Consider the following 11,919-nt stretch of genomic DNA (forward strand, 5'->3'; position numbering starts at 1 on the left):
CCTCCCACCCCCCGACAGGCCCCAGTGTGTGATTTCCCCTCCCTGCACCCGTATATTCTCATTGTTCAACTCCCACTTATGAGTGAGAGCATGTGGAGTTTCGTTTTCTGTTCCTGTGTTAGTTTGCTGAGGATGATGGGTTTTTTAATGTTTCACGAGTGTCCCAGCACTTTGAGAGGCCGAGGTGGAAGGACTGCTTGAGCCCAGGAGTTCAAGACCAGCCTGGGAAACATCATCTGGGAAACCCCATCTCTACCAAAATTACAAAAATTAGCCTGGTGTGGTGGCGCATGCCTGTAGTCCCAGCTACTCGGGAGGCTGAGGTGGGAGGATTCCTTGAGCCCGGGAGGCAGAGGCTGCAGTGAGCTGAGATGGAGCCACTGCACCCAGCCTGGGTGACAGAACCAGACCCTGTCTCAAAAAAAAAAAAAAAAAAGCCAACAAAAAATGTTTCAGAATTGATGTTTTTAAATTTGTGAAATAAAGGTAGGAAAAGTCGGGCAATAACTAGAAAATAAACACTCAGATCTTCATATCACATCATAAATTCCAAATGCATTTCAGTAAGTGTTAAAATTTAGACACCTCTCAATGAAATTCAGAAAACTACTCAGCTAAGTGATTTTGGGATGAGCAGGCATTTTCTTTTAAGCATAAAAGAAAAGTTAATTTTCAAAGAATGAAATATTTGACTATAGACATTTAAAATCGATTTCTACAGAAAAAAAAAATCACAACATATACCTTACACCATAAATATAGTTATCACACAATAAAAGTTAAATGGCCTGCCACCATCAGAGAAAAATACTTGCAAAAAATGGCAGCTAAAAGGTTGGTATTCTTCATAAATAGTATGCCCTTATCCGTAAGACATAAACACCCAAATAGAGAAATGTGCAAAGGACAGGAATATAATCAACAAATAAAAAAGATCAATAAATGTATTTCAAAATATCTAACTGCATTAACAATCACAGAAATGCTAATTTAAGGCCAGGGGTGCTGGTACACACCTTTAATCCCAGCTACTCAGGAAGCTGAGGAGGGAGGATGACTTGAGCTCAGAAATTTGAGTCCAGCCTGGGAAACCAAGCCAGACCCCAGCTCAAAAAAGAAAAGAAATGCTAGTTTAGTATTAAATTCCATGTGTCACTAATCAGATGACAAAAAACAATAACCAATATTGGAAAAGAGACAATAAAATGTATACTGCTGGCTGGCACATAAATTGGTACATTCTTCTGAGAAGGCAATTTGGTGATATGCATCAAAAGCCTCAATGTTCAAACCCTTTGATCCAGAAATTCTACTTCTTAAGCATTTATTTTTAAAATACATAAATAATCAACATTTCACAGGAAGATTTATATACAAGGATGTTGTTCATCATTGCAGTATTTAATTTCTAACTAGAAACTAAGTAGCCATAAAAGGAAACAGGTTAAAGTCATAGAAATATACAATGTAATACTATGCAGTCATTACAAAAATGTAAGTCCTCAAATCATTTTCAATGACATGAGAAGGCTGACAAATATAGTAAACGGAAAAAAAGGATAAATGTCTGTAGCATAATCACAGAAAGATACATACACAAACATGTAGAAATAAGGTTAGCAGTGGCTTCTGGTGAAATTGGAGGGGATTTTAATTTTGTTTTAATTTTCTTCCTTTTGCTTTTCCAAATTATTCAAACTTTCTATAAAGTAGATTATTTCAATAACCTACAAAATATAATTTTAAAAATATCTAAATATACCAAATTAACATAAGATGATGAGACCACAGGGGTAACTCCTTTTCTCTCTTTTAACTGATCTATGAGAGGATCAACTTTTAAAACTCTTTTAAGAAAAACCTAGTAGGCCAGGCACAGTGGCTCTCACGCCTGTAATCCCAGCATTTTGGGAGGCTGAGGCGGGTGGATCACCTGAGATCAGGAGTTCGAAACCAGCCTGGCCAACATGGTGAAACCCCGTCTCTACTAAAAATACAAAAATTAGCCTGGTGTGGTGGCGCATGCCTGTAATCCCAGCTACTTGGGAGGCTGAAGCAGGAGATCACTTGAACCCGGCAGGCAGAGGTTGCAGTGAGCTGAGATCGTGTCATTGTACTCCAGCCTGGGAGACAGAGCAAGACTCTGTCTCAAAAAAAAGGAGTTGGCAGGGGTGGAGGAAAGGTAAGGAACTCAGCTAATGGCCTTACCAACTGGAGCAGGGACCAGGGCATGGACAGACACACAATATCTTGGTCCAGGACCAAGACCTCAGACCTTGGACCCACTCCTCAGCACCACAGGACATAGCCAACAAGAAGAACCACATCAAAGCTCAACGAATGCTATAAACATCTCATTTTTCCCTGCTAAATTTAAGCAAAAAAAAAAAAAACAAAACAGAGGCTCACAGAGGAAAGAAAGTGCTCAAAGGTGCATAACCAATTGGTAGCACTTGACCCTCCATGAAAGTGAAAGGCATATAGCAGAAACCTTTCCACACAGCAGAACACGCGCACACTTGGCCACACCACCCACCAACCATGGCCACCGTCCGCTGCAGATGGTGCACAGGTCTCAGGGCCTGAGCAGGAAGCTCTAGAGCTGAGGGAGCTCAACTGAGCAAGACCAACTGAGGCCAGCAGAGCTGCCCCTGTGGATAAAGCATCACCTTCCACTGCGGCCCCTCCACAATGAGAGGGGGTTACCTCTACCCAGAGGGAGACAGACCGAGCCAGCTGCTGCTTCTGAGCTAGTTTCTTGGCCCAGAAGCTGGCAAGTTCAGTAGTAAGCAGAGAGCCTGATGACCACGTTGGACTTCCACCCTGGCTGGCTCCCCAAATTGAGGAATCAAAGTTCGCAGAGAGGAAGCTGCATATGTAAGACAAACTGCTACGACACTGCAGCTCCCCCGCAATTCCCTGTGACCCCACAGAAACCAGCGTTCCTCTGCTCGTCTGCTCTGCCCATTGAAAGCAGAAGGATATCATACCAGTCAGGGGTAGAGCAGACACACAGTCCTTTGCTCATCCTTGCTGGATGCCTGGGTGGGTGGCCAAGAACTGTTTCATGTCTGGGGCACACACACAATAAAAGATAAAGTAGAAGGTGACAAATCCACATGATGCCAGGGTGGTCATGAGATGACCCAGAAAGAAAGTGCAAAAAACGCATACTCATAATCATGATAGAATCACAAAACCACCATCCATCAGGACACTTGCCCACGTGTTCTGAAAAAGGGAACCAGCAACTGAACAACCACTATCACTCCAGGCACCTCACAGACCTTCGTTCTTCTAACTCCACAAAATTATACTTCTTGTTTTACCCATGAAAACACTGAGGCTCAGAGAAAAAGAAAAGGCATCTCCAAGTCACAGAGCTAGGAAGTGCAGAGTTGGAATTCAAACTCCAAAGCCCGTTTCTCTCAGGACATGGTGAGGGAACTTGTCTCCATCGCCACAGAGGGCTTTTGTCTAGCACAGATGGAACCCTGCTCCGGTGCTGCGTAGGACACAGGCCAGCCGTCCCACCACTGCCAGGTGCGGCTCCAGGACCTGGGATGCTGACGATACTCAGTCTATGCCTTCAAAGGACATGATCATGGTCACAATAAATAGTCACAACGTGTCCAGGCACAGTGGCTTAGGCCTATAATCCCAGCACTTTGGGAGGCCCAGGCAGGTGTAGATCACTTGAGCCCAGGAGTTTGAGACCAGCCTGGGCAACATGGTGAGACCCCCCCCCGCCAAGCTCTACAAAAAAATTTAAAAATTAGCTGGGCATGGTGGCCTACACCTGTGATCCCAGCTACTTGGGAGGTTGAGGTGGGAGGGTCACTTGGATTGAGGAGGTCAAGGGTGCAGTGAGCCATGATCATGCCACTTCATGCCAGCCTGGGCCACACAGCAAGACCCCGTCTCAAAAAAGGGGAGGGGAGGGGAGGGGAGGGGCTCTAGGAGGAATGCAGAGTGCTACCCTGTTACCCACATAAGGTATCTGATGTTTCCAGTTTTCAGATGAGGACACTGGGGCTGGAGGGGTCACGCAGCTGGGAAGTGGAATCTGAACCTGCACCTGTTCTCTTTCCCGAGCCCCACCTCACCCACCGTAACAAAGTCACAAGGCCCAAGTGGGCCTTTCACATCAGCTCCCTACTGCTTCTGGGTTCCACTTGGCCCGGGCCTCCGGCCACTACCTTGGTTGAGGTAGGTCAACGTCTCTTCATGCAGCTTCACGGCTGGGGACGTGGCAGCACACAACACGTACTGCAGGGGTGGCAGGCGGGCCTCGTTCTCAGGGGACAGCTGGGGCTCCTCCTGCTTGAAGATGGGCAGAGCGAGCACATCACTGCAACACACAGGAAGCAGAGGTCAGGAACAGAGCCCCAGGGGGCTCTTGCAGAGCCAGGGCGAAGCTGGAGAGACGACGCAGACCACCAGGGCCCAGGATGACACAGCACGCACATCGCAGGGTGCTGGCTGCACTCCTGCAACCCTTGCACACTCCAGATGCTTTAAAACAGAGGAAACCACTCCTTCATGACTCTAATTTCACTCAATGACCGCCCAAAACACTGATTCAATCAGCCCACCAAGGAGGTAAAAGGGCAAAGTTCCATTTCTTTGGTTTCTATCCACAAGTGATCACTCATAAGGTTTCACTTTTAGGCCGGGCTTGGTGGCTCAAGCCTGTAATCCCAGCACTTTGGGAGGCCCAGACGGGTGGATCATGAGGTCAGGAAATTGAGACCATCCTGGCTAACACGGTGAAACCCCGTCTCTACTAAAAAATACAAAAAACTAGCCAGGCGAGGTGGCCGGCGCCTGTAGTCCCAGCTACTCCGGAGGCTGAGGCAGGAGAATGGCGGGAACCCGGGAGGCGGAGCTTGCAGTGAGCTGAGATCCGGCCACGGCACTCCAGCCCGGGCGACAGAGCAAGACTCCATCTCAAAAAAAAAAAAAAAAAAAAAAGATTTCACTTTTAGAATAAAAATCTAAACAAACATTTTTATTTTTTTATCAACAATTCCATTAACTGGCCACTTCTCACAGCAATACAACCCTGTCCTCCAGGTTCTGTACACTATGCAAATGAACAAACCACTTCCTTCCCTCCCTGAGTACCCAGGTTGAGACATTCCTCCATCCCTTCTAAAAAGAGGACAACTGGACACTGTTTTCAGGGTCATTCTAATCTGTCCAAAAGGCAAACAGGAAGGAAGGACCTTGGCTTCAAGTCTGTGTGTGTGTGGTTTTGTTTTGTTTTGTTTTTGGGCGGCAGGGTGGGGGGTGGTGGACGGAGTTTCACTCTTGTTGTCCAGGCTGGAGTGCAGTGGCACAATCTCGGCTCACTGCAACCTCCACCTCCCAGGTTCAAGTGATTCTCCTGCCTCAGCCTCCCGAGTAGCTGGGATTACAGGCACGAGCCACCACGTCTGGCTAATTTTTGTATTTTTAGTAGAGATGGGGTTTCACCATGTTGGTCAGGCTGGTCGCGAACTCCTGACCTCAGGTGATCCACCCACCTTGGCCTCCCAAACTACAGGGATTACAGGTGTGAGCCACCGTGCCCGGCCCAGTCCGTTTTCTTATCCAAGTGGGAAATCTTGAAATCCTTGCTGTAAGTTTCTTCTCCTCCACCTCTTAACAAAACTCCCCACATTAAAAAAAAAAAAAAAATGAAGTCATCGTGCTGCGACTTACTGAGGAACTTGTTTCTGGATATATTTTTTAGGCCAGGCACAGTGGCCCATGCCTGAAATCCCAGTACTTTGCGAGGCTGAGGTGAGAAGACTGCTTGAAGCCAGGGGTTTGAGACCAGTCTGGGCAACACAGTGAGACCTCACCATCTCTAAAAAAAAAAAAAAAAAAAAAAAAAAAAAAAAAAAAAAAGGAAAAGAAACAAAAAACCTAGCATTTTAAAAATGCCCTTACAAAGGACAAAGAATTCCTTGAGAACATGAATGACCTACAGGCAGGCAAGGCTTGTTTAAGGCCTCTAAATTATAAGCAGCACAGAAACAGTTGCCAAAAAAGTACCAATGCTATTATCTTGATAACCCTCTTCCCTTCGTGGGTCCCTGACTAGGAATCCAATTAGCTGACCCAACTTGTCTGTATAAACAGAGTCACTGGTACAATCTGTTCCTCGCACATCATAAACCAGCGTCTCTACAACACAAACCCAGCACACACTCCATCAACATCTAATCAATTTTCAGAAGAAAAAGCCTGGCATTGAGCACACACCTGGAAAACCTGCCCTGTGTGGGCCTCCCCTGTCACTATCCACTACTGAAAAATAAGGGTGCAAGGCCGTCTTGGCTTCCCCCACAGGGCGTCTTCCTTTTGTCAGGGCAGGGCACACTCCCAGCCCGGGTGGTTCTCTAGGAACACCGCGGATTGCATAATTTCATGTTTGCCCAGACCATGTCAAGTTAATAATCCATGGACTGCTGCCTTTAAATTTTTTAAAAAGGGGCGGGAGGGCGGAGGAAGTTAAGAACCATCGCTCAACAGTAACTTGTTTCAAGCCTGGCATCCTTATTTGCCAAGGAATAAAAGTCACAAGAACATCAAACAGAAAAAGGGAAGGGAGTAAAGGCCTCTACCCTGGTGAGGTCAGACAGCTTGCAGAAGTGCGGCCAAGTGAGGAGATGACCAAAAATAAAATACAAAAAACGCAAGGAAGAGGACAAGACCTTCCCTCTAGAGTCAGGGGAACCAAGGACATAAGCACAAACCCCCACCTTGGCCCTCACTGAGGGAAAAACTCCCAGCTTCCAAGAAGTGAAATAAAAAAAGAGCATGGACTTCTTTATCCACGGTCCCCCGATGACCCCAGAAGCCAATAGGGCTTTACAGCACCACCCACTCCCAGTGCTCACCCTCCTCCTTTCACCAAATCCTAAAAGGTATCTGAGCTACTCGGGACAAATTGCCATCTCGGTAGCAGATGTCAGAACTGTACCTCCCAGGCAAGGGAGAACTGTTCCCTAATGGGGTGATGACATTGTAGGTATCTAGAAGTTCTAAGTACACTCACCTTCAACTCAGGGTCACCTTCAAACTCATTGTTAAGATATGGCAACATACTTAATGGCTGCAAATTAAAATTCAGGCAAAGCTACAACTAAAACTTCAGTAAAAATGTATTCCATTGTAGCATTTCTTGTAAGTGAATGGACACTTAATCTGTGGGTGATTAACATCTCCTCCTGGGCTTCCAACAGCCCCCAGAGCAGCTTCCATCTGGTGACATCACCGTGGTCTGCCGGGTGGCAGCCAGCCTTTAAGGCTCTAGACCTTTGCCATCTCCAACTACTTTGGCCCATGAATAAAATCAGCAGATACATCCGCTAAACCCAATCATTCCCCCGCCTCCAGGAAAAGGGGATGTCTTCAGGGAGGGCAAATACCTACCAGCAGCCAGGAATTACAAATAACGTTTTAAGAACTAAGTGGGAACTTCTTGGGGCCAAAACTAGTACTAAATGTAGCTCTGGTATGGGGGCTGTCAATGCCTGTGACTCCTTCAGCCTCATAATTCATTTTCCCTGAGCTCATATCAAATGCCTTTTGGGTTAAATTAGGCACATTTCATAAACTGTGACTAGGATGGAAATAAGGACAGGCTAAAGCTGGTTCAGGCGAGTTCACAAAGTGAAATGACTGCCCATTAGTCCCGGCCAGCGGCAGAACAAGGAAAAACAATCCTCCGGGAGACAGAGCACACGGGGTCCTACTGCTAAGAGGGAGTTGTGGGGAACCGTGCAAAACACGCACGACTGACTTTCCCCTCTGAAGGGCACTACTCAAATCCCTGCAGAAGAAGAAAGATTTCCATCAAAGGCAATAACCACGCGGGCCTCGGGCGAACACGCGCAAGACTACCGCAGGGATGGGGGCGGCCGGCCCCTAGGAGCGCGCCGCCCCCGGCCGCCGCCAGCACCTGGTCCGACGAAGGGCACTGCAGAGGGCGCGAGGCTGGGAGAGGGGCCCCGGCGGAGACGGACAGAGAGCAGGGGACGAACTTCCCCGGGCCGGGCACCAGGCTGCTGGCAGGACGTTTCCTCTACTTCTCCGATACGCGCGGGGAGAGGAGGGCCGCGGGAGGCGGATGGGCCAGGGAAGGCGGCGGACCTGCAGGTGCGCGCCCTGCACCCTCTCTGCCGTCGGGGAGGAGCCCTCGCAGGCATAGGGCTCTGCGCGCCCGCCTCCCCGGAGGGCCCCCAACTCCGCACGTCGGGTCCCGCCGGCGTCCGTCTGTCAGTCCCTAGGCGGGACGCTGGGCGGGTCTCTCAGTCCCCAGGGGGCGGACAGCGGGGAGGCCAGGGCCCAGCAGGGGCGCCCCCTCTCCGCCCCTGGACGTCCAACGGCGCCCGGCCCGCCGGCCCGGCCCGGCCCGAGCCCCGCGGAGACGGCGTGCGGCCCTTACCGCAGGTAGCTGCCGGAGTTGTGCTGGTTGTAGTGCTCGGGCTGCGTGTGCCAGAAGAGCATGGCTGGAGCTCCCAGCGCGCCCACCTGGGCGCGGCAGCGAGCACAGACGCGGGCCGCGCGGAGGTCCCACGGGCTGCTTCACGCTCCGAACCCGTGGTGCCGGCCGGCTGGGCGCATTTATGGGCGGCCCAGGGGCGGTCCCGCCCCGGGACCCGCCCCCCAGGAACCTCGGCCGGGAGGGCGGCTCCCCGCGGCCGCCGCACCTGGCAGACCGGCGCGCGTGCCTTTCCGGCGAACGAGCGCGCCTCCGGGGCGACCTGACCACAGGGACCTAGGGCCAGCTGGGCGCTCTCCCCCAACCCCCGATGTGGGGCTCAGGTGACCCTTGCCGCCCCCAACCCGCGCCACGCAGCCCCTCTGCCCTCTGCTCCCCACTCTACGCCCAAGGCCAGTCTCCAGAGCGGCTCCGAGATTTCCAGCCTAGGCTCTCTCTGTCTCCTTTCCTTGCTCACGCTCTGAAATCATGGCTTTTTTTTTTTCTTTTTTTTGAGACAGGGTCTCGCTCTGCCACCCAGGCTGGAGTGCAGTGGCGCGATCTCGGGGCTCACTGCAACCTCTGCTCCCAGGTTCAAGCGATTCTCCTGCTTCAGCCTCCCGAGTAGCTGGGATTACAAGCGCCCTCCATCACGCCCGGCTAATTTTTTTATTGTTAGTAGGGACGGAGTTTCGCCATGTTGGCCAGGCTGGTCTCGAACTCCTGACCTCAGGTGGTCCGCCCACCCCGGCCTCCCAAAGTGCTGGGATTACAGGCGTGAGCTACCGAGCCAGGCCAACATTTTTTTATTTTTTATTTTTACTTGTGTACTGATTGTCTTTCCCATTAGACTGTAAGCTCCAAGAGGACAGGGCCTGGCTCTCTTAACACCCCCTTACCTGCACTGCATAGAAGGGTGCATGGGACATAGTTAAGATAAATACTTGTTGAGTAAACATGAAAATAAAAAAAAGGAATGCACCAAAAGAATAATCGGAGAAGGCTTCCTGGAGGAGGTGACATTGAGCTGAGACCTGATGGATGCAGAGGAAGTTCTCTGTGAACAACACCTAGAGAAAAATAGTTCCAAGCATAGTTCCCCACCCCCTTGGCAACAGTGACTGCCAAAGCCTTGAGGAAGACCTACTTGGCATGGCTGGTCCTGGGGAGAGCTTAGGAGGTGAGGTGAGGAGGGTGGGGAAGATCAGAGGGCCTGGCAGGCCAGGACAAGGAGCTAGGATTTTATTCTGTGTTTTAAGCAGAGGAGTCACATGTATGATTTGCCTTTTGGAAAGATCGGTCTGGCAGCAGTGTAGACAGTGGGTCAGGGGGTGGTGTGGAGGGCCATTAGGAGGGAGTGGAGTTCCATGGAGCCCTGACCCACATCCAGGTGCTGTCTGGTCCTCCAGTACATGGCACAGCACCTGGCACAGAGGAGATGGGGATTCCGTCCCTGATTATTAATGCAGTCAAATGACATCCCTTGGGGGCCTGGGTCCAGAACTCCCCGCTCCCCAAGCATGGATGTGGGTAAAACCCTCCCTCCCTCTGCTGTTCCTGCCCCCCTCCCTCCAGCCACAGGTCACAACTGGCAAACCACTTCCTCTGTGCAGCCCTCAAGGACTGCCACCTCCCCACTGCTCTGCCCTGTTAGGAGAATAGGAATAGTTCCCCGGCTACAGGTGGTGCTGTCAGCAGACAGTCCCCCAGCCGTCGGCTTCTCCAGGAACTAACTGCCCCTGCTCAGAGAGCAGCCTTACCCTCTGTCATGTCCCTCCTGGGATAGCCCACATCCCAGGGACTGTCCCAGCAGGAGTATAAAAGCCTGGCCATCTCTACCCGATTGGGGACAGTGCTGATGGGGCATTTTAGCCCCAGGACTCCCCATGAAGACAGTCGAAGCTGTCACAAGACCTGTGTCCTGCTCAGGGTCTCCCTCCTGCTTCCTTCCAGTTCCTTGCCCAAGGGTTACTCTTATGGGAGCTTCCAAAGAAACATCCTGAACACCAACACCCACAACAAACCTCAGCCCATCAGGGTCCATGCCAAACCCGTTGTTTAAATGGGAGACACTCTGGGGTGGTCTGGAAAGAACATGTCCTTTGCTGGACTCGTCCTTGAGTTCTAACAGGAGAGGCCCATGGGTAAGCAGCGGTGACAGTACAGTGTGGTCAGGGACGTAGAGGCTGCCCTGGGAACACAGAGGACGACTCTGGAGCTCCGAAGAGGCTCCAGCGTGAAGTGATGTCTCCTGATGGATGGGTGAGTGGAAATGAAACCAATCTGTGGAGATGGAGGGAGGTCTCCCCCCCAGTAGACGCTCCTGCAAAAGCCTGGAGGAAGGGCAGTCAATATTATTAGATGGCTTAGGCCTGGGTTTACTGCTTAGCTCCATCTGAATATGTGACCTTTGGTGGAGTAAATTGACCTCATGCTGCTTCTCCCATCAAGAGGTGGTGTCTGTTTCCCTCTCCTCCCCCTTTCCGCCTGGGCTGACCCTGTGACTTACTTTAACCATAGAATGCAGAGGAAGTAATGCTGTTCCCTTCTGGGTTGGCCCCTAGGCAGCTTCTCTTTTTTTTTTTTTTTTTTTTTTTTAAGATGAAGTTTCTTGTTGCCCAGGCTGGAGTGCAATGGCAAGATCTCAGCTCACTGCAAGCTCTGCCTCCTGGGTTCAAGTGATATTCCTGCCTCAGCCTCCTGAGTAGCTGGGATTACAGGTGCCTGCCACCACACCCAGCTAATTTTTTGTATTTTAATTAGAGACGGGGTTTCACCATGTTGGCCAGGCTGGTCTCGTGACCTTCAGGTCATCCACCCATCTCAGCCTCCCAGAGTGCTGGGATTACAGTCATGATAGGCAGCTTCTCTTAACTCTCCCAGAGCTCTGAGCCACCAGGTAGAGTCCAAATGCACTATTGGAGAGGGAGACCTGGCCAGCCTCCAATCCCTCCAGCCACCCAGCAGAGCCCATCTAAGATGCCCCAGTGGATTGCCTCCAACCACACCTCATAGAACTGAGGCAAGCCCTGCCCGCCCAAGCCCTGCCCGCCCAAGCCCTGCCCAAAATGCAGGCTTGTGAGCAAATGGATGGCTGTGGCCTTACACCACCAAGTTGTGGGCTGGTTTGTTTCATACAAATGGAAAAATGATACACTGGGCCGTTTGGATCTGGTTTTGCTATGGGAATAATAAGGCCTCATTCCATGGTTGTGGTCAAGCTTAGGTTCAGGTGAGTTTAGCTTCTCAGGGATCATGGCTCTCATGACCTAAGTATGACTCTGTGTATTTTGGGTCACTGCCTACCTTCTCTCTCTTTGTAGGCTTTTAGCTATGGGAGGGTAGAATTCAGCAATGCCTACGGAGAGAGCATTTGAGTCACACTGTGTGAACAAAAGTGCGTATTTCTGCCCATGACTCTTGGGTGTTACAGGGCACAATTA

General features: G+C 50.5%; 1 protein-coding gene across 1 annotated transcript in view; it reads right to left on the reverse strand.

Annotated features, from left to right (window-relative positions):
• Window positions 1-8,600, reverse strand: part of TFCP2L1 (transcription factor CP2 like 1) — a 73,883-nt gene extending 65,283 nt beyond the window's left edge. The window contains exons 1-2 of the mRNA XM_017891981.1: window positions 8,441-8,600; window positions 4,200-4,351 (exon numbers count right to left, since the gene is read on the reverse strand). Coding sequence (XP_017747470.1) covers window positions 4,200-4,351; window positions 8,441-8,502 — 214 coding nt within the window. The 5' untranslated portion in view covers window positions 8,503-8,600. The remainder of the gene's footprint in view (window positions 1-4,199; window positions 4,352-8,440) is intronic.
• Window positions 8,601-11,919: the final 3,319 nt, after the last annotated feature.

Source organism: Rhinopithecus bieti, unplaced genomic scaffold (genome assembly GCF_001698545.2).
Source record: "Rhinopithecus bieti isolate Rb0 unplaced genomic scaffold, ASM169854v2 scaffold_19969, whole genome shotgun sequence".
Taxonomy (NCBI): Eukaryota; Metazoa; Chordata; class Mammalia; order Primates; family Cercopithecidae; genus Rhinopithecus; species Rhinopithecus bieti.